The 21752-nt window shown below is 46.6% G+C and overlaps 6 protein-coding genes across 6 annotated transcripts; 4 read left to right on the plus strand and 2 right to left on the minus strand.

The window, feature by feature from the left end:
* Nucleotides 1–1443: 1443 nt before the first annotated feature.
* On the plus strand, nt 1444–3580 carry BHQ10_004731 (uncharacterized protein; the record flags this gene model as incomplete). The annotated part of the gene is made up of 4 exons (XM_040877129.1): nt 1444–1909; nt 1971–2344; nt 2414–3063; nt 3121–3580. The coding sequence occupies 4 exons, from the start codon at nt 1444–1446 to the stop codon at nt 3578–3580; spliced, it is 1950 nt and encodes a 649-aa protein (XP_040733235.1).
* A 1973-nt stretch (nt 3581–5553) lies between these two features.
* BHQ10_004732 (uncharacterized protein) lies at nt 5554–7414 on the minus strand (the record flags this gene model as incomplete). Its single annotated transcript, XM_040877130.1, has 2 exons — nt 5554–6258; nt 6323–7414. 2 exons carry the CDS (start codon nt 7412–7414, stop codon nt 5554–5556), a joined length of 1797 nt encoding a protein of 598 aa, XP_040733236.1.
* A 1926-nt stretch (nt 7415–9340) lies between these two features.
* On the plus strand, nt 9341–11195 carry BHQ10_004733 (uncharacterized protein; the record flags this gene model as incomplete). Its single annotated transcript, XM_040877131.1, has 2 exons — nt 9341–9497; nt 9592–11195. 2 exons carry the CDS (start codon nt 9341–9343, stop codon nt 11193–11195), a joined length of 1761 nt encoding a protein of 586 aa, XP_040733237.1.
* A 1078-nt stretch (nt 11196–12273) lies between these two features.
* Nucleotides 12274–13839, plus strand: BHQ10_004734 (uncharacterized protein; the record flags this gene model as incomplete). The annotated part of the gene is made up of 5 exons (XM_040877132.1): nt 12274–12386; nt 12525–12657; nt 12706–12772; nt 12832–13146; nt 13205–13839. 5 exons carry the CDS (start codon nt 12274–12276, stop codon nt 13837–13839), a joined length of 1263 nt encoding a protein of 420 aa, XP_040733238.1.
* A 700-nt stretch (nt 13840–14539) lies between these two features.
* Nucleotides 14540–18696, minus strand: BHQ10_004735 (uncharacterized protein; the record flags this gene model as incomplete). The annotated part of the gene is made up of 8 exons (XM_040877133.1): nt 14540–14652; nt 14712–15161; nt 15221–15392; nt 15446–15866; nt 15925–16407; nt 16474–16555; nt 16608–18617; nt 18672–18696. The coding sequence occupies 8 exons, from the start codon at nt 18694–18696 to the stop codon at nt 14540–14542; spliced, it is 3756 nt and encodes a 1251-aa protein (XP_040733239.1).
* Nucleotides 18697–19442: 746 nt separating this feature from the next.
* Nucleotides 19443–20305, plus strand: BHQ10_004736 (uncharacterized protein; the record flags this gene model as incomplete). The annotated part of the gene is made up of 4 exons (XM_040877134.1): nt 19443–19692; nt 19809–19892; nt 19958–20152; nt 20211–20305. The coding sequence occupies 4 exons, from the start codon at nt 19443–19445 to the stop codon at nt 20303–20305; spliced, it is 624 nt and encodes a 207-aa protein (XP_040733240.1).
* Nucleotides 20306–21752: the final 1447 nt, after the last annotated feature.

Below are 21752 nucleotides of genomic sequence, written 5' to 3' on the forward strand. Positions count from 1 at the left end.
TATTCCTGAAAATGAGATGTTTGCCGTGATCAAATAAGAACCACCTGTGTGCTTTCTCTAGTGGCCAGATATTGAGAACCTGCAGGGCAGTGAGCCTAGATCTATAATTGCAACCCTTCACGGTTGGTCGAGCTCTAAAAGGAAGTACTATTCGACTATGACAAGATATGAAAGCGGGCACCAGGTACTTTCTCGAACCTGAAGATTACGATATCAATACCGTGTTTCAATAATGAATTACTGTAGGACTTTGAGTTATAATTGAAGCGGAGGACACCGGTATTGGCAGACGAAACTACTACTTTCTTACATATGCTAAGTATGCAGGTGCAAGACGGTATCACCTAACAAAGGAACTAAGTTACGGGACTTTTGCAGATACGAGCCAGGATATGAACGGAGATCTGTCTTCAAAAAGGTTAATGGTCCCATGTCTGCAAGAGCGGCCCCATACACTCCGCATCTCCGAACTCAAAATCGACCGTATTGAAGCATGGGATCGTGTAGTGTAATTTAACGTCGTGATTGTAATTCGAGTCAGTGATGTCTCGATCCGGTAGGTGACATTCCTACAAGCGTACTACTGTACTCCATGAATGATCATCTTCGTAAAGACGAATACCCTTCTTCTTAGCGTACACATGGCTTGATGAGTGGAGAATCATAGGCTGAAGATCTGTGTAGAGTAGGGCCCCGGGACTCGGATAATAGACACAAGTCACCATACTCAATCAATCAGAAACTAGCCATAACCTCAAGGCACAGTAAAAAAAGCATTAATACCATATTATGATACAATTCAATGAGGTAATGAACGAAGCTTCTATGGTTTTGGCCCCCGAATCGAGCTCAGACTCACTTCCTATTCCAGATTTTGGTTGAAGAAAGTGTAAGAAAACGCTTTAGTAGCGCCTTATTCTGCAAATTCTGTACATGGTGGATATCATATGGTATACTTACTTCCAGTCTTAGAAGTTTCTTTTCCTGCATAACACACATTTTACATTCATGCGCCTGGAAGTCGTCATTGCTCTAGGTGGCGGTCGGGTAGCATGAGCGATCCCTGCAGATTTGCAAAGAATCGATCAGACTAATATCTGGATGAAGCAAGTCTCAGCGCGGCTGATTAATGCCAATCATATGAAGCATCCACTAGTGAGTGTGAACCCTGGGAAGTCGTTTGTCCTTGCTGTGACATAGGGAATATTGACGCCTTCGGGGTTGGCCGGTAGCTTCAGGTATAGAAAACGATATAATCCATCATCTGATATACCGACATACCTGGGAAGATCCTTATCTTCATCGTCACACTCGTGTTATCCCAATAATCTTCTGCAATCAAGTACCAAGTCATTAGTTTGACGTTGCTCTTTGTATGCTTATCTCTTGTCGATATTGACCTCATATCCTGAACCTTGACGCAAATCCCAACTACAGAGAAAGATGGCTCCAGAGCTTATGATGCACACCACAACAGATGTGGCACACATAGACACTAAGAAGGATGTGAAAAACAGCTTCGCAGTGGCTAGTGTGGCTGGCCCAACTGACGCTGAAGTCCTAAAAGGCTTGGACACTGCGGCACTCCTTCTGAGTAATAAAATCTTTGAATTGATAGACAGCTACAGGCAGCCTCTTCCCGGTGACATGCCTGATCTACGCTCGCAAGGTCGAGCCCTATTCACACAAGTGATCTACCGTCGGGTAGTGAAGGGAGAAAAGATTCCCATGGTTTTGCCGGCATTTCCTTTCAAATCTCCAAATTCACAAGCTAAGGTGCTAGGCGTTCTGCCTGACAAGGCTGAGGAGGTTGCTCTCCAGTGTCTGGATGGCTTGTGCAAGAATATTGAGCGCATATATGCCCCTGGAGCTGAGCTTTTTATTGTTTCTGATGGTATCGTATATAGCGGTATGTCATTTCCCTTGATTTGAATGCTTTACGTCCGATGATACTAACGCGTACCCAATAGACATTCTTGGCGTTCCCTGCAAGGACGTCTGGAACTATGGAAGTGGCTTACGGTCCTTTGCGGAGAGAAAGCTCGACAACATTCACTTCGTCCGTATATCAACTTTGACTGGCAGTGAGGAGCCTCTTACTGGCGACGAGTACGAGGCACAGTCACCGAAACTGCGAGAAAAATTGATACAGCTTTATCTTCCATCAGATTATAATGTTCAAGACCAGAAAGCAAACGATAACAATGTGCTTGCAACATACAGGGGATACTGCAAGTTTTTGCTCCTCGATCTTGCTAATAACCCCGAGTTCGCCGGACTGGGAAAGAATGCTATGAAGAAGAAAGCCTCAATCCTAGCAGAAAAGATGCTTATTCGTGGAAAGGTATGTTGAGCTCTATTTTGACAAAGTTGGTCAGAATGGCTAATGTTTTTTTTTTTCTTTCGTTCCAAGGCCTTTGCTGCCGCAATTCGAGATAACTTCACTGAACACGTTCGTCTGTCGATTCATCCATCTAATGGACAAGACAAAGTGTCCATTTCGGTGATCGGACAAACCACGGGACTGGCAATGAGCCCATGGCATGGCACGCTCCTAGTGTCTTCTGATGGTTCTTTCAGCATCAAGCATCGTCAGGAGCTAGAGTCTGATCCGAATTATGAATTGGTCTACCAGAATGGTAGACCTTCCTACTTCCGTGAGAAATCAGACATTTATCACTGGGGCAACGATGAAATTGACTTTGAGCCCGCATACCCATGCGGTTGGTATATCACCGCGCCTGCATCTAGTGGTTTGACCTTTGACGATGTTGACATGAAGAAGCTGCGTCAACTTGGCGAGCTGAACTCCCCAGTCGTCCTCCGTGGATTCAAGGACACTAACAACAGGGAACTATTCGAGAAAAAGGCTGAAGAAATGGGTAACGTTCAATCATGGATTTTCGGTAAGGTACTCGAAGTACAAGATGGAGGCAGCGAGACCGGAGGCCTCAATAACGTGTTGAGCGCCGAGGCCATGCCAATGCATTTCGATGGTCTTTTCAATACGAAAATCATCACTGATGAGGCTGGAAATGAGAAGCGTGTTTCTGCATATCCTAGGTAAGCTGATAGTTGCCGCAGTATTGTACCGTCCAAAATTAACAGCAATCCGTACAGATTCCAAATGTTTTCATCACTGGTGCCCGCACCCAAGGGAACTGGAAAGACACTATTCGCGTCTTCGCGTCGACTGCTTCAGGTTCTTGAGAGAGATTACACCGTAGACCAACTCACGGCGGTCACATGGGAGTGCCAGACCGACGCATTCAATGCAACGGTGCTCAGGGAAATGCCACTGTGGGTCCCTCATCCTGAGAATCAGAAGCTTTGTGTGCGATACCACGAGCCCTGGCCCAAGAGCCGTACCAAATTCGACGCCACCGAAGTGCGTCTGAACAACGCACCGGAAGACCTTGGAAAGAAAATCGATGCCGCACTATATGACAGCCGTGTTTGCAATTATTTGCAATTCGGCGAAAACGAAATCATCGTCAGTGATAACATCTTAATGATGCATACCCGTGAAGCGTATCCTCCAGGAAGCCCCCGGCGCTTCTGGAGAATTCACGTCAACTAGCCGTTATGATAGAGACTTGGCAATCATTATTTGTAGATTTTGTATAAGCTGAAATTGGGAGGATAGGAAAATTAGATTGGTTCGACGTGAAGCTGGTATTCGCAATGGAAAAAGTGTCATCGGAGGATAGTCCTAGACTTTCCGGCAGGCAGGAGAATCAATGAATTGCTTCAATAATAGTTCTTACTTTTTTTCTCAAGTGATGCTGAGTTTAAATTTGTTCCACTCTGATCAAAAAGAAGAATACAGCTGACAGTGCTTGCTCAACGAGTGTTGTGTCCATTCAATTTGTAGTGCAAGGAAGAGTCGAAATAAATGTCCACAAGCCTGCAGTGCCACGACGCATTGTTGCCTGTTCCCAGAACCTTGTAAACAATGGGTCATAGTTGACCGGAGCACTCTTGCTTATTTGACACTAATATGTTTCTCTCCTTAATTTTTGAGCACATAGTTACTGATTGATTCAATCTGGTAAGATGACGAGGAAGGTGCACGATGCCTACCAGCACCCGCAGTTGTGGAATCCCAACATTGAATGAGAAGGAGCGACCCAGATGAAGCAACGCACTCTTCAAACTATTATGGATTGCTCTCGATCATCCGAACATTTTGCTCTTTGCCTTGACTTCACTTTTTTTCTCTAGTGGTAAGCTTTGGTCTCGCTTTGTAACGATCTATTCTTGAGAAAGTAGTGCAAAAGAATCCTAGCAATTATATTCTTCTTTATAGTTCACTTCTACACTAACTTCTAGTCCTTGAACAACGGATGGGGCGTATAACCACCAGTATAACCAATACAACACCCACATCCAGCAGTACAATGCCCGTACAGTTCAATCTTCTCTCTTCCTTTCAAGAAATAACCAGAAGGAATGTAGTAATCCTTCAGAGGTTTCTCACAGCATCTACAGTCTCTACCACAGCAACCTCCGCTCCGAGCACAAGCGTTTCTTGTTTCCCGCCAAATATATGGCTTATCATGTCCCGGAATAAATGTGTACTGGGCTTTACGAGCCATCAACACGTCCCTATAATAGGCATGACCTCTTTTGCTTAGCGATAGTCGGTGCATCTCTTGCTGATGAGCCTGATATATGTTTCGTGTTTGGAGTAACGCCTCTTCAAGTCTGTCAAGTTCTTCAGAGTATTCAGCACGCCGCAGCTTGTTGTCATCCGGACAGCCATGCGGCTTCGTCTTTATTATCGCCGCCCTTTCATCTGTCAGACGCTTCTCTCGTTGCATGATTGCAAACCCATTTTGTTCTTCCTTTTCATACTCTCTCTTCCAAATGGATCCGAAGCAGAAAGCTTTATTGACTGAGCGTACAGCTCTTGCTACCGGGTAAAGTTTGCAGAAGTCCAGGAATTCCTCGATCATCTTGCCCTTTTTTGCGGTGACAAAGTATGAGAACAACAGGAAATGGAGTATAAGATGGGTGATACATGTAGTATATTATATATTGATTCCAGGCAGCACTTTCGACCATCTCTGCCTATGAGTATAAATGTAATACATGTAGGCTCGTCTGTGGTTCACGCCATACGCTAGTCTTATCTCGGTATAATGAAGCAAACCTTATAACAATGGCATTCCGTTTAGACCTTTCTAACCACAGACAGAATGACTATTGATGCGTATGTGAAAATCAAGGCAATTGTATACTGGGTGTCGAATATTGGTAGAACAACATGAAATCTCTAGAAAGAGCAGCTTGTTTCTGCGAGAAATTTACAGATGTTATTCCAGTCTAAGCACACAGTCATACTTCACAAGTTTGTTCCGGTAAGATCAATCCCCCTTCTTATCAAAACTTAAGATCTTTTCCGCGCATTTTACATACCCAATCTTTCGCAGCAAGCTGTGGCTTGGGGCGAGGCCGGACAGCTTATCCATATGCAAGCGTAAACCAACTAGAATCAGAACTTGAAACACTATCAATTCCTCGGAGACTCTATCACCAGTCTATAACAAATCAGTCTTTCATGACATGATCTAACTCCTTCAACCTCACATAGCATTGCCGTGGCTCATTCGTCATAATCAAAACTGACTTATAGCTTGACAGCGATGCCGGACATGGCAAGAGCTCAAAGTTCCACAATATCAACACCAATAGAATTCTCATTTCCACGTAAACAAGTCTCTTTCCATAGCATGCTCTCGTACCCAGACCGAAGGCCATCTGAGGACCTGCGGTTGGATCAAAATCGTCATTCACCATCCAACGGTCAGGTCTGAAGAGAGTCACGTCTTCGGGATCCCAAGCTCGGTCTCTTCCTTCTCTAATCGTCTGCTGGCTAGTTGAACTTCGCATTTTCCCATCTATCTCAAATCCCGGACTCATCATACTCGGTCCAGTCACTAGGCAGGTGATTATAGTTCCTTTGGGAATCTTATGACCTAAGATCTCGGTGTCCACTACGGCCTGACGGTCGACAACTGGAGCCGTACCAGAGCAACGAAGTACTTCCTCCATCGTAGCATTGAGAAAAGGTACATGTTTGCTGGTAATCTCCTGAATGTTTGGATTGCGACCCTCCACTTTTGCATCTACGTATGCGTCTAACATGGCCGTTCGTAACTTGGTTTGTATGCTTGGTTCATCAGCTAGGAACTTAAGTGCCCATGAGACTGTTGTGCTAGTTGTTTCGTATCCAGCGAAGACGAAGCCAAAGATCTGTCAAGAAGAGTCTCACTTTAGCCATGGTAGCAAAGGAAATAGCAAATAATTATCGACGTACCTCATCAATCATAATGCGAGAAAAATAATCTGGCTTTCGCTGTTCCTTCTCCGCGAATGATCTCTCTTTCATAACCAGATGATCAACAGCAGATTTGATCACCACATCTTCACCGCTACCTGCCTCGTGCAGCCTTTTGACAGCACCTCTCAATTCCTTCGCGACATATTCCTCCTTTATCTTGGTGGCCCTGCGGACACCGGGTCTCAGACTTACGAGCGTTCTGGTTAATGCAGGGATCGGCTTCCCCTGAATCTCTCCCACAGTCTCTGTCAAGTCAACTGTGGCCTGGATAACCTCATCCAACTTTCCTTCAGGGAATTCAATGGGTTCATTCAGGTCCGTACAGATTCTCAACTTTTCAATGTCCTTGGAATCCAGATTCTTGACTGCTTCGAAGTTGGGCTTGGTCATTCCATGTTCAAAGTCTTCACCATAGGTAAATGCCAACACGGCGTCTAGCGATACATGGTTGATATCCTCATTTGCTTGGAAGGGCCTGCCCTCTGCAATTCGGCACTTGGAGTACCACAGCTCAATCATCAATTCCACTCGCTGATAGATAACAGGTCCGGCGACATTGTGTAGGAATGAAGGACCCATCAAATCTTGCACCAAGCGTCGCTGGGCCCTCCATCCTCCTTCGGTTGGCAGGTGGATATGATGCTCGGGTACAAGTCCTTTAACCAAGTCACTCAACGATGGTGATCGGTCGAACTCTTTCCGTGTGATGAGTAAGTCATGTGCTTCGCGAAAGTCGGCCAGGATCAGCAAAGGCGTGCTCAGAGGTTTAATGAAGACTTGAATCAGGGGCGCATTAAGCTTAATCATCGACTCCTTAAGGTAGGTAATAAACGTTCCATCGGTATTCTTTATGTGTGAAATTACGTCAGGAACATCGCCCAGTAGTCGATGAGCAGATGCTTCATTGTACGGAATGCCAGGGAAGGGTTTAGGCAAAGCGAACCGATAAAGTGACCGTAAAAGAAAGAGTACAATGCTGGCTACTCCAATAAAGGCGACGAGTGTTGACGACTCCGGGAACTTCTCATCCTGAGCAAATACATGGCTCAGGCTGCCCGAAGACACCATTTTAAATCCAACAAAACCCACTGGAGTGGGGAGGATGGGCGATTGTGTTAACAGATTGTTCAATTATCGCTAACCAACTCGTGTGGCCCAAGACCTCTATATACTTATATAACTTTCAAGTCAGCACTATAACAAACACCAACTATGAAATCCTTCAATTGAGTGCGGCATCGATGTCCCGGAGCTATGAGGCACATGTTGTGCATGTATGGGCCGATGCACCGAAAGAAAATCACCGGTGCGAACATGCTACCCCCGTACAAGCTTAATATCGTTTGACAAGATAATGGCGATATAGTTCAATCGTTGTACGAATTCGGGTTTTGTCAAGTCGGGGTTAAGTATTAGCGCGCTACCAGATATAGGGGCCCCTACCTATAAGCTTATCAGATCAAGTTAGCGAACTCCATTCCATAGAAACATCATATCGAATTCGAGATTGATTTTCAGTACGGAGTATGTGTTATGAAGTTCATTGATTCCATTGCTATCAAGCCACTAAATTCGTAATGAGAGTCATTCTGTTATCTACTGTGGAGTGATGTATGTGGTCTTTACTGAAGATTCATTCTGAGCAGTCTGGTAGAAATAGAATCTAACCTAGCCAGCCTGCTCTCTTGATGAAAATGTGTAGAAATAAGGTTCTCGTATAACGAATTTACTCGGAACCGCGCCTCTTTGAATTTGTTGAAAGCAAGCATCCATGTTAATATAAGGTAACCCTAACCGCACTAGACGAACCAGGGTCGCTACCAACCAACCGGCCGACAGCAAAAGCATAAATGATTTCAATATTATCTCGGGTGCCTTTGCTGACATTGAATTGATAAGATATAGTCTTGCTTTATGGTTGTCCAATCAGCAATAGTTCCCCTGAGTCTGTACGAGGGAATAGCGCAGTACAGCGGGCCGCATGCTCCCCGCATATTCTAGATTGCACAGAGAAGCCCCCCGAATCCCGACAGGGCTGGAAAGACTTTCCCTAAACTGAGAGCGAAGGAAGATTTGTTGATCATTTCGCTGAGAATTGCCGTATAACAACTCGGGATTCGGGGCTTTCGTCCGACAAGAGTCTAGAAGCCCGTGAAGATGGCATGGGATACATACCGAAAACCTGGAACTAAGCTCGAGCCTGTCAATATCAAAGTTGATTTCTAGAAGACGAATCAGATACTGATCCGAGCAACGTAAATTTATTCATTGTTGACTGTCGTACACGTTATTTCTTCTGAATCGTGATCTACGGAGTATTGTTCGACAATAATGGTGAAGTGCTCCGTATAGGTCCGTGTCTCTTCCTGACAGGATTCATGATTCTTGGCCTATTTTAATTTTCACTTCTTGGACGGTGCTTCGGGTCTCGGTTCTGCATTTCAGCAGTAGCAAAATTCTTAGAACATGTCTTGTTAGAAGGATATCTTGATCGTCACGGAGCTCTGTTCTTGAGACTGTAACAAGATGCATCTTGTCACATAGACTAGGTTCGGGGGGAAGTCGAGATATGATGCCTCAGGCACAGATGTAGCGCCAATCGTCGAATATGCATGGTCTAAAATATCAGACCCAGCAACACTATGTGGACATTGAACATCGACCTTTTTCACCACTCGCAGCGGAAAGATTGTTGCTTGAGTTACGGGAGATGAAGGGGATGATTTAAGATTCATTTGCGCTAGTCTATAATCGGCTAGAATAATTCCGGCATGCCGATGACGATTACCTAATCAATCTGTCGAATTGGCTGCCTAAAGCAGTTAGGCCACAATCGAGACGTCATGGCTCAGCCTCAGTCCGAGAGCCAAGCCACACAAGGGATTATTTGTTGTATCACAGGCACCGACAAGTCGACAACAATGACAACATGTCACACCAACCGACCTGAGAATTATTCAGACCACTCTGTGGTGATGTTCTTGCTTGTCTTTCATGGCGGAAACTGCGTCCACTCAATCCCCCGTCGAAGCTCGATCTCTATCTTCGATCACATCGATAGCTGCAAACCCCCCCGCATATCCGCGAAACCCGGCGCAGGCGAAACTTGATCGAGTTGAGCTGTACATTGTGAAGGTGCCTGGCAGCAAAGGTTAGATCGCGAAATCTCTATAAATATCTCTGGATTTTTATCTGAAAAAGTCATGGTTTCTAACAGGACAGGTGCTACAACCGTTATTTATTAGATGTGGTGCTAACTCCACTAAAACCTCCAACCAAGTCAAACATTTCCATTGAAGCCATCAACTCCTCGCTGTATTATTTGCATGTGGCTACTGAAGAAGACGAGAATGTTTTACGGTCCATAGAGTTAGAGCAAAGGGAGCATCCTCACGATGCCCTTGCAACGACTCGTCTCTCGAACGAAACCGTCTTGCGCTTGAATGATTTCCATCGGAAGCCTGTCCGGGGGCAAGATGCCTCAACGGCGACACCATACCCACCTCCACCGCCGCCACCACACCTAGAAGGGGCCACTAGCTATCAAGGCCACTCCGTCAGCGAGGAGGACACCCCTCGCATTCCTCGCAAAAATGTACATGACTCCTACTGTCCAATCACCCAGCCGAAAGAGACCACTGCGATGCGAGACTTTGCGATCCCTCGACGCCCAGTATCATCAGGTGGCGGGACACTCCTCACACCTACATTGACCGAGCTGAACTTGGGGCAGAGGCTCTCATATGATGGACCACGGCCTTCAATAGAGAATATTAGGCCACATCAGTCCCATGTTTCTAAAAATCTATCGCCCGGGGATATACTCACCGATCAAAATTTAGGTTCTCCTTTTCGCATTACCCTCATTCGTCGTGATGCTGCTTCTGGTAATCAATGGAATGTTGCTACTATGTCTAGCTCGAAGGAGGACAAAGGGGTAATACATGTCGAAATATTCAACCCAGGATATGGGAAATTCATGAATAATGTTCACCTTTCTTCGAATAATTCCGGCCAGCATTCAACTAGTGCAGCTAGTGAAGGACAAAATGCCGTCGAAGTCCTGAAGCGCATGGCGCAAAACATGATGCCCGATGATAGTATTGGGAAAAAAGTATTCTATCGAGACATTACACCAGTCAGACACGACCTCCAAAGTCACTCATTGTCGGAAGTACTCTTCAATCGACATTCGGGATCGGCCGAGACTCCTAAACTTGCACAATATGTATCTTCCAAGGTCAATCGGGGATATTACACTTTCAAATCGCCGTGGGGTGGAACTTGTTCGTTTTTGGCCAGTGTGAACGGCGGCAGTCTCAAGTGCAAACATACGATACCTGGTCCAGCAATGAGTTCTGAGGCGGGKGTGAGTAGTAGTGGCCAAAATCCCGAAGTGACGGTCTCGGAGTTACGATACAACATCCCTTTTGCTCTCGAGCAGTCATTTCGACCTCCCTCAATCTTGAACGTAAATGGCAACAACAAGAGTCCGGAAGAGAAGGGGAAAGGCAAACGCGCAGCCTTGAGTCAGCTTATTACGACGAACATACAAAAGGTTCAACAACATGCTCGTTCTCGTTCACATTCGCAAGGCGGAACACCTGTCCCCATTCTATCCGTCGCACGCGGCAGCGGAGATGAGCAGTCACCTGCATCCACAGTTCCTGCCGACGATGAAGATCGACTGGACTTTTCGTTGGCAAGAGAACATGGCGGCGGTGGCATGAGTGGGAAGAGCGCTAAACTAGGCAAGCTGATCATTGAAGACGAGGGCATAAAAATGATTGATCTGGTAGTCGCAGCATCGATGGGCGTTTGGTGGCGATCGACTTATCAGCCCTCGTAAACTGCACCTTTTGTTCCTTAATACCTGACTACGTATGTGTTTGAAATTGCATATTAGCATTCTTTATTTATTATATCCAGATTTAGACATTGTCGTTGAAATAACATGCAAAGTCGGAGTTCTTCTACTTGGCACGGTTGAAGCATCCGTCCCAGCTAACCCTGACTTTTGGAGGTTAAGCTGATAGTAGGCTGAATGGATCTCCTATTTCGTTCTTCAGCTCCAGCCAGCTGCAAACTTTGTTTTTACTAGCACCATTATAGAAATGTAACACGACTTATTAAGCGACAAAGAGAAAAGCTCGTCTGATCTACGCCCTGTTTGTGTGGGGAAAGGGTCGCAATACAATATACTCAATACAATCACAGCAACGAATAGAAGAGTCGAGCTGCTTAGCTGCACTGTCAGTGTAATCTCCGGAGTACGTGTTCAGGCAAGACTCCAAGTGGCAGAGGCCCAATCATGTCACATTTGTTCATATTTTTTTTTCTTGCTTCTGCCCCTCGTTTCCCCCTCCTCTGTGTCTTCTCCTTTTCGTGCTCAGCAGTCCCTAAGTTACTAAGCAGTAAACAAGAATCGCTCTGGCGCTTAGACGATCTCCGACCGCGTCACGTTTCCCTATCGAACTTCGGTCACAGTCAGTCACATATTCTCTTGACTTGCTTCTTCACTGTATCAGAGTAATTCAATACACAAGAAAAAAGAGTCAGGTAAGCCAGGCGCTTCTTATCGGGTCCCCACTACAGCTGATTGATGGAGCTGCGGGGCGCCGCCTGGTGATCAGCTACCACTATTTCCAACTTTCATTCTTAATCTTACTCTTTCCATCTACTGACATCTCTGCTTGGAAGGGATCTCGCCCCTTTCGCTACACTTTCGCTCGTTATTTAAGTATATATCTTTCTACCGCAAATCATTCCCCATCAACCATCCTCGCGACGGACCGCCCCGGACTCCCCTCTTGCCGCCTTCCCCGCTCAGCGCTACGACTCCTACGAGCAGCTCGCACTTGCACCAGCAAACAGCAACAAAAGCAACGAACGAAGCATAGACCTTCAAGGAAGCGTGTAATTCCACCATGTCGGATCTGCAAGGGCGAAAGGTCTTCAAGGTCTTCAACCAAGACTTTGTCGTTGATGAGCGGTACAATGTGACCAAGGAGCTGGGTCAGGGTGCATACGGTATTGTCTGGTACGTCTATCTGAAGACGGCCAAAGGAGGCGCCTAGAGCAGCTGCTCGGCTATTGCGCCTTCCGAGTCGAACTCATTACCTCATCTGAACTATTTTCCTATCTTTGTATTAGATCGATATACTGACATGCGCATCAGCGCCGCCGTGAACACCCAGACAAACGAAGGTGTTGCTATCAAGAAAGTCACCAATGTTTTCAGCAAGAAGATTCTGGCAAAGCGCGCTCTGAGAGAGATCAAATTACTGCAGCACTTCCGTGGTCATCGTAATGTATGCTCCGCATGAATCAGATAATCGGGTAGTGGCTAACAGTACTAGATTGCGTGCTTGTATGACATGGACATTCCACGCCCAGATAACTTCAACGAGACTTATCTATATGAAGGTGCGTAACTAGATTCTTTCATATGCAAAAACGAGATGCTGACCTCTTCGCGATGTCAGAATTGATGGAATGTGACTTGGCCGCTATCATTCGCTCCGGCCAGCCCTTGACAGACGCCCATTTTCAGTCTTTTATTTATCAGATTCTATGCGGCTTGAAGTACATTCACTCCGCCAACGTGTTGCATCGTGACTTGAAGCCTGGAAACTTGCTCGTCAATGCGGACTGCGAACTCAAGATTTGCGATTTCGGTCTTGCCCGTGGTTTCTCAATCGACCCGGAAGAAAATGCGGGATATATGACTGAATACGTCGCTACTCGATGGTACCGTGCTCCTGAGATTATGCTGAGCTTCCAGAGCTACACGAAAGCTAGTATGTTCTTTTTTCTTATATTTTCACCATATCTGGGTTCCTTTCTAACAATCACAAGTCGATGTCTGGTCGGTGGGCTGCATTCTCGCCGAACTTCTAGGCGGTCGTCCATTCTTCAAGGGCCGTGACTATGTTGACCAACTCAACCAAATCCTCCACTACCTCGGTACCCCAGCTGAAGAGACTCTCTCCCGTATTGGATCGCCCCGTGCACAGGAGTACGTGCGCAACCTACCATTTATGCCAAAGATCCCCTTCCAGCGCCTCTTCCCTCAAGCCAACCCCGACGCCCTTGACCTCCTCGACCGCATGCTCGCATTCGACCCATCGAAACGTATCTCGGTCGAAGAAGCATTAGAACACCGCTACCTCCACATCTGGCACGATGCCTCTGATGAGCCCTCATGCCCCACAACCTTCGACTTCCACTTCGAAGTCGTCGATGACGTCGGTGAGATGCGCAAGATGATTCTCGACGAAGTCATCAACTTCCGTGCCCACGTCCGCCAGCAACAGCAAGCCGCATATCAGAACCAGCAATCGCAACAAGTGGCCCAAAATGTTCCGATCCCGGAACACAACCAAGGTCCATGGAAACAAGAGGACCCTCGGCCGCAGGAAGCTCCTCTTCCAGGTTCGGTCCAAAACGATCTCGAGGCATCGCTTCAGCGGGGTAGTGACTTTTTACACTGAACAGAATTAAATTCATAAGTTGATTTGATAATTTCTCGGCAATGGTGGCCTATTTTTGTTCATCCATCGAGCGAGTCCTCCTGTTATAACTTTAACTAAGGCCGATCCAACAAGTTTCTTTTACAATAGACAATTCATACTGAATTTTGAACTGCATCTATCTATCAATCCCGTCTGTTCTCGAATTTCCACTTGTGCCGCCAAATCTCATGTGTATGATCGTCTCCTTTTCACCCCTTTTTTGCTTCAACGCGTCGCTGGTTTCGCTCTCCCTTTTTTTCTGTCCCTTCTCGCATTGATTTTGTACTGAAACAGAGCCTGATTCGGTTTGCTTTTTGTCATGTCATGAGGTATAGCGGGCAGGCCCGTCGACAATAAGTGTACCTACTACTTATTACTTACTATCTATTGATAAAACAAGTGTGCATCATTAAACTCATTCCCTTAATACGCCACGTCATGAAATCGTAACAGTGATCAATGTATGTATATACATGATTTATCCATCTTTCCAACGCTCTTCAATGTGCCATGCATAGATAGACAAGAAGCGAAATTCAGAAAACGAGCAATCGGGTATGTAGAAGCAAGTCTAGGACTGAGAATCATGCCGAGCATGAAAACAGTAATGGAGAAAAGAGGTGAATATGAACAGAGAAATTTTACCATGAACCTGGCAGCTAGGCTGAGGTATAACATGCTAAGATGCGTCGACGGGAGCTCCCATGGTGATGCTCATTTGGTCTACAGATCCTTTTCGTTTCAATGGAACAGCTGTTGGTGAAAGAGGAGAGGTGGGATCAAGGCTCGAGACTATTCATTGTAACAAGTCAGCTTTAACTTAAATCCCTCGAAGATCATAGGTCACGTACTTTCTGACTCGCCCTTTGTCTTCAAGTCGAAATAGGACGGTGGCTTCATTTCAGTATCCACATCTACATCCATAGGCCCGTCTGTCTGTGGAACCACGGTTGTAGCGGTGTTCTCAGCCGTACTTCCTTCCGAAGGAATCTCTCGGCAGACTGGTTCCACCAACCGATCCTTCATAGCTGCGTTTACATAGACCAGGAAATATGGCGTTGGAGGATTGGCGCGATTAGGGTTTCGAAATATCTCTGCAGTATCTTTGACCTCTGTGATATCGTTGTCATTATATTTACGCCACACATCTTTCTTGAAGTCGTAGATGTAGATGTAATAGTGCCCAAACTCCACAGACCCCTGGTGCATAAAGACTGCGTAAAGCCGATATGCCAATTTCGTGTAATCGTTGAAACTGGTCGAAATCATGCCTTCGATATCCTTCGTTTCCTGTTCGATATCTTCACGGCGGTAAATTAATACTGGGCAAAAAAAGATACTGGGCATGAAAATTACTCACGAGCTAGCTCGGCTTGTGTTATCTGTGACAGCTTTTCCATTTCAGCTGCAAGTTCCGCATTGATGCCGGAAGTGTCGCCAGCACCCTCCTCGGTTGAATCTATTGCAGCGAGCTCGGTAAGAAGGTTGGAAGCATTCTTGAAAAGCGCAGGCATATTTTGTCCGTCATTATCCTAAACCAAAATTAGCGCTACATTCGTGACAATCTCTGCGATCCTATACTTACGTTTAACCGCAATAGTTCAGCTTTGCGGTTCTGTAGACTAACAAGCTTTCGCTTCCAAGCCCAGCAATCTCTGCGTCGGTTAACGATATCCTGCTTCTGAGTGTCCATATAACGGTCGAGGTAAATCGTCTCCTTGAGGTCCAAGTGGTGTGTGGATTTGAAAGATGACTTTTTGACGGGATCGAACTGGACTCTTTGCACCTGGATTTGCAGTATCGGCGGCAGCTTGCTTATGGCACCGAATTGTTCAACAAGAGAATCATCTACAGATACCTCTTGCATGTCGAAAGCGCCGTCGATAGCCGAGTATATGTCCCGTGAGCCCGTCGCAACATCAACTTTGATGTCAGACCAAAGTTCCTCTTTCGAGCGAGTCCCATTTTGTGCTGTAATGTAGGACTTTGTCTTGCCATAGAACAAGCTAGATTTTCTTTTATCAGCGACTTTACCTTGTTCAAAAGGTAATGGCGAAGACTTACTCTTTGATTTGGTCAAGCTGCTCGCCATCCGGGGCGATGCCTCGTGGTCTAATAGCACACTCGCTTTGAAATAAGACGTTGTTGATGACTTCCGTAACATCTTGTTGGGCTCCCAATTCCACCTCCTCTATCAATTGCCTTTTACGGTCTGCTTCCGCAGGTCGTGGCGGTTCTGGGGGCGGTCTACTCGGTGGGTCATCCTTCGTCACGGTCTGCGGCTGAGAAGGAGTGCTTGTAATCTTCTCTGAATTGCCTGAGACGTCCGATGCTGCATGTACAGGAAGCGGCTGATTTTCCTCATGCTCGGAAACGAGAGTAGCTTCACTGTCAATGTCACTGACTTGCGGATCTTTGACGGGATTTTCTTTAGCCGGGATGGCAATATGATCGACGACATCCTCCTTTTCGCAAGATTTCAAGGATTCAGGTGGTCCCAGTGGCCCTGCTACTGGCGCACCGTTAATCTCACCCAAACCAAAAGGCCTAATTCCAGAAATGGTAGACCTCCTACGAATCTCCGCTTCGTTTGTAGAACTGATTAAGGTTAACCTAGCCAGTTCCTGTTCAGGTCGAACAAACCCTCGGGGGGTTGTTATCATGTTGTGGAACAGTCCACGAAGCTCGCGGAGAACTGTGTCTAGTAAGCAGCCGCGAGAAGGCGTATAAGCGCTGAAAAAACTCACATTTCTGAGACCTCTCGACTTCTAGCCTCGAGACTTTACGAGATCCAACTTTTTTCTGGCGCAAGGATTCCTCATCTAAATCCGTTTTGTTGTTCTCAAAATCCAATACCATCTCTCGATAAGGACGCACTGTGAAGTAGAACTGGAGCAAGCTGTTCAGATAGCAAGTGTTACCTATATTCTGAAGGCCAACCGGCCATTCGGACAAATTTCGATCGCTATGAGTCGTAGATCCCGAGACGAAGCTACTTAGCATGGGGCTGTCCTTTTCTCTTGCGATGATAGTCAGGGCACGCGTATAAGTTTCGACTTGCGTCGGAGCTTCATCTACGCAGATCGTGTACGCAGCGAGAATAGCATCATCGCCAACGGTGCGGTCGGGTATTTGAAGGAGACGATAAGCATCTCCGACGTCCATTTCGCCTGCTCCGGTTTCGCCTGTCTTAAGGAAATGCCTTAGGGTTTCCGAATTTCGTTTTTCTGCTATAAGCGACAGAGCTTTCTCCGATATTTCTTTGCTACTAGGGCTATCATTCACTTTGGTTGTGAACATTGTGATGACAAAATCGTCAGGCGTATTCTCTTCAACTCCGAGATAGACGAGGGCCTGCTCAGCAGTTGATATCCGATCCTCAGCGGCAGACTTGATTCGTTCGCTTTTCCTAGCATCGCCTATTCGCCACAGTTGTTGCCGAGCCTCAGTCTCCTGCGTAGTAGAGCTCAGATATGCGTGAAACCTGCCAACAATGACTTCTTCTGTGAGAGATGTGTCATTTGGGCTAAGTCCGAAGTATTCATAAGCTTTCAAGATGTCGTGCGTTGTATATGCCCCTTTGCTATATGCGGTTACCACAGCCTCATTGATTGTATCACGATCTGGACCACCTCGCCATTGAGCAATAGAATTCAAGCATTCAAGGTAATGTGGGCCGCGTTCTGGATCAACTGCTACTTGACGGTGATACGCTTCGATTATGAGGTCGGATGCCATATCTTCCAAGGTGCCAAGATCTTCGTAAGCAGGTTGTGCGGGCATTTCAAACTCAATGAGTCGTGTCGATCTCGCATAGTTGGCAGCTTCAAGAGCAAGGAGGAAGTCGATGCTTGCTGGGGATGTCGAATAGTTCAGAGCATAAGGGGTCTTCTTCTCCGCCACAGGTCGTTGTTCGATCAATATGGATAGTTCATGTATGACGTTATCAATGAATATGTTGAGCTCGTTCTGGAAGGGCAGATCCTCAGCTGTATTGGGATTTGGGGGATCCCAAAAGCCCTCATCCCGGTATGAAAACTCTAGAAATTCCAACAGGTCTTTGCAAGGTTTCCCATCAACACCAAAGCAAACCACGAATCGTTTGTTGACAGCTGAAATCGGTTTGCTACGTTGCGGGTCCTGGAGCGAATTCCGGAGATATGTGCGCAGATTATCAAGTACAGTTATAGGTTGAGGTCGTGCGATGCCCTCCAGACGCTCCGGATGGGCCGCTATTGCTTCGTCTGCACGCTCGTTGACCACCTCCACGTCCGTCAAAAGCTGAAGGAAATCAGGGTTCAGAACAGGGGACGAAATCTGCACTGAAGCAGTAATGCCGCATGCCGTATAGGAGCATCGGTAATAGTGGGTTTCTAAACTTTGTCCTTTCGGCGTGACTGTACCATTTGCATGGCTGCTGGACTGGTAAACGAGGTGATGCAGATGGGTGGACGTAGGCGCTACGTTGCCTGGATAGTTGACCACTACCTGTGTATGCAATCGACACTTCGAACAAATTGCGCAGACTTTCGAGTGGGCTCCTCGACCTTGTCTTTGATCCGGTGGGATGACGAGGGTCTGGTTGGGCTTCGTGTTGTACACGTGATTGCAAGCGGAAGGCGAGAGCCATTCGGGAGGGCCATCGTATCCGTCCGGAAATACGGGGGGGACATCGACGAGTAGGTTACGACCTGAGGTGGGGAGATGGACCGGATCATATAGGTTGATATCAGCGAGAAATCGCGGAGCAGTCTTGCCTATTCAAAGTAATGGATTAGATCAAATCACCTTCCAAATAGTGGCCGACTAACCTGCTCTTTTGTACGACGACGGCATTTAGGAAGTATATTGCCTCAAGACAGTTCCGTTGTGAGGTTGACGAGCTTGAAGTAGCTTTAGGTCGTGTGAGCAGCGACTGACCGACGCAGCAACACCCGTAGCTGACGTTGTCGTGGAGGTAAATGTAAATTGCCTTAGCGTACGAGCGACTCACTTAATCTTTGAATAGAGAAATCCTCATACTAAACACATCATATTAGAAAGTTACTGCGTTGAGATCATAGAAAGAAAGCAAGGTCTTAAAGGTACTGCCTGAGGGGCAAACCCACCTATAGATAGCAAGTACTTCACTGACTTGTCGTTCTCGTGAGCAAGAACGGGTTTGAGGCAATCCGATTACGTATGAAATAAAGCCACACCACCTGGGAGTGTTTCAATATGAAATGTATCGAATAAAGGAATGAAATAAGACAAAGATAGAGACTGTAAGCAGTTGTTTTCGCGCAAGGATACCTGCTTGGAGCTATGCAATCAGTGCCAAGACCTGGCGTCCGTGTCTGTCCGTACAGCTCTCATCAACCCGCGCAGCATTTAAGATCCGAAATGAGTGACACTTTGAAGAGAGATTGTGCGTAATTTTCGGCCTTTTTTGTCTGGAACGAACACCAAGCTGTCGTTCGAGTAGCTGAGGGGAACCGTTGAAGCTCCAAGTTACAAGTTGCGACCCCATAAGGTAATCAGGAGACTAAGCCTCTTACATAAGGCGGTGGCAGAATAACAACACCCAAACTTAACGTCGTTTGATGCGCCGACGACATCTTGCTATCTTCAAAGCAGCGCATAGTCGGCGTGCTCCTCAGACCACAATGGCTCAACAATACACAGAAGAGCATACCTACCATCCTCAAGATGCCATTGGCGCGGCTTTCAAGGCCACTGCTCTTACCGGAGGATTCGGTCTGTTCGCCTCGGCCGTTCAAAATACTCTAGCGAAGCAGAATGTCGGACCCTTGGGAATCTTCCTTAGAAGTGGCGGCACAATTGCTATTTTTGGTACGGCATAACCCCAATGTCTAGACCAAATTACATTGATGGAATACGGAGCTAACTCTTGGGCCTTGCGTGGGTGACAGCGGCGATGGGAGGTACATATTCATTCGTGCGAACAGCGTCGGCCAACCTTCGCGAAACCAACGATACATATAACACTGCTTTGGGTGGTTTCTTTGCCGGCTCTATTCTTGGACTTCGAGGTGTGTATTTGATTGTCGCTATTCAATGGATGGTGGGGAACGCAGTTTACTGATATGTACACCAGCACGAACCTTCCCCTCGGTATTCGGATACGGAACCGCTCTCGCAGTGACATTGGCTGCGTTCGAATACACTGGAGGCTCGCTTTTCGGTAAGGAAAAGGACCACAACTTAGACAAATATGCGGAATTAGAAAGAATACGAACAAATTACCGAACCCCGGCCGAGCAGACATTCGCAGAGCTTGGTGAAGGACGAGGTATGCTGATACTTGGCTATGGAATCTAGACTATGACAATGCTGACCCGACTTGCTAGGTATTTATGGTCCTGGATATGCTGAGCGCCGTCGCGAGAGAATCAAGGAGGCATATGGCATTGACGTTCCGGCCACACCTCCTCCGGCATCGTAAACGGGAGCTTGGCAACCAGTGTAGATTATTCATGCCTCGCGATTGACATCATGCTCGTCGAGGTTTCGTTCAGCATTTTCTTAACTAGATTTTCAAGTGTGGTCTTTGAAGATTCATGCTATCAATGGCGTTTCCCACCAATTCTCTCTTTCTCTCCTTTTGTTACAAAACGTATATGAATACACTAGTCAAGAGGAGTAGCCAATGACAACTGTCGTTCAATCCAAGAGCACATGTCTTTTTTTTAACCAATAATCGGAAGTGCATAAGGTAGATGCTGCATTGCTGACATGATGCCGCCCTTATTTGCCTGAGGCATGATTGGCCAACGAGCGTGGCATCTAATTGGCTCGTTAGGTAGCACAATCGAGAGTCAGCAGCACAATCTCCGCGCGCTCCCGCAGTGGTGACGTCTTGACTTCAATGTCGACTTTTACTACGATAGCAACGTAGTATCTAGGTGAAAGTTGGGGGATTCCGAATTTGGAATGACGACGGAGTACACATCTTGGAATTGGAGTAGGAATACGCAATAGGTTACATTTCTCAGGCACGAGGAGGCATCATCAATACTTTGGGTCGGGTCTAAGCCACCAAGTTGCGATGGCTACCAGCATTTCAGCACTTCGTAATCCGTATGCATATCGTTCAGAAAAGGGCTGCTCATCACATTCAAGGTTTTTTTGGGTCGAACAGGCGAGCAAATGAGAGGGCTGCGATCAGGGTCCCCCACGTGAAAGTAGGCTACACACTTTCTTTTCAAGCGAAGCGTAAGTGGCTCATATAACATGTAGCGACACTAGAATCTGTAAAGGTGAAAGATTTGCCCATGATCGACACGATTCGTTCAGGTTAGTTGCCTCCGCCACAGCTGGCTGCGAACACCCTCGTACATCGACAATTCGCATGGTGATGGATTGATGCCGGTGGATGATGGTTGTACAGCATTAAAGGAAGAAAGAGGATAGAGATTCTGGTCAATAATAACATCTAACAAATGAAGAAAGACTACATACTATGTAGATGAATCTGTAAAAACTCATACACGTAGAGTGGAGGAAAAGGGAAGGAGGTTCCTGCCCGAGCGACGACTAGAAGACGAGGGTCGACGTCATCCGCATCCGTCACCCGTGCAACTGCCAACTGCGATCGCAGCCTGCACGGACTATTATTCCATCCTTATTATATGACCATTACTTCAACTGTTCAACTCCTTCTCCTGCTTTTCTCCTTGCGTCTTCCCCGTGTTAATCACATTCCACGATTCTCAAACGGCCTGTCCATCTGTCATTCCTTTGCCAATCGATTGATCTAGCTCGTCTTGAGAGGGCCAAAACGTGTGATTGCATCTGCAACTATACGGCGGGGCCGCTTCACGTTGTTGCGGTCGGCCTGTTCAACACGACTCACCTCGGCTCCATTGAGCCTCCAATTCAACCTATTTAGC

Source organism: Talaromyces amestolkiae (assembly GCF_001896365.1).
Source record: "Talaromyces amestolkiae strain CIB chromosome Unknown scaffold8.1, whole genome shotgun sequence".
Taxonomy (NCBI): Eukaryota; Fungi; Ascomycota; class Eurotiomycetes; order Eurotiales; family Trichocomaceae; genus Talaromyces; species Talaromyces amestolkiae.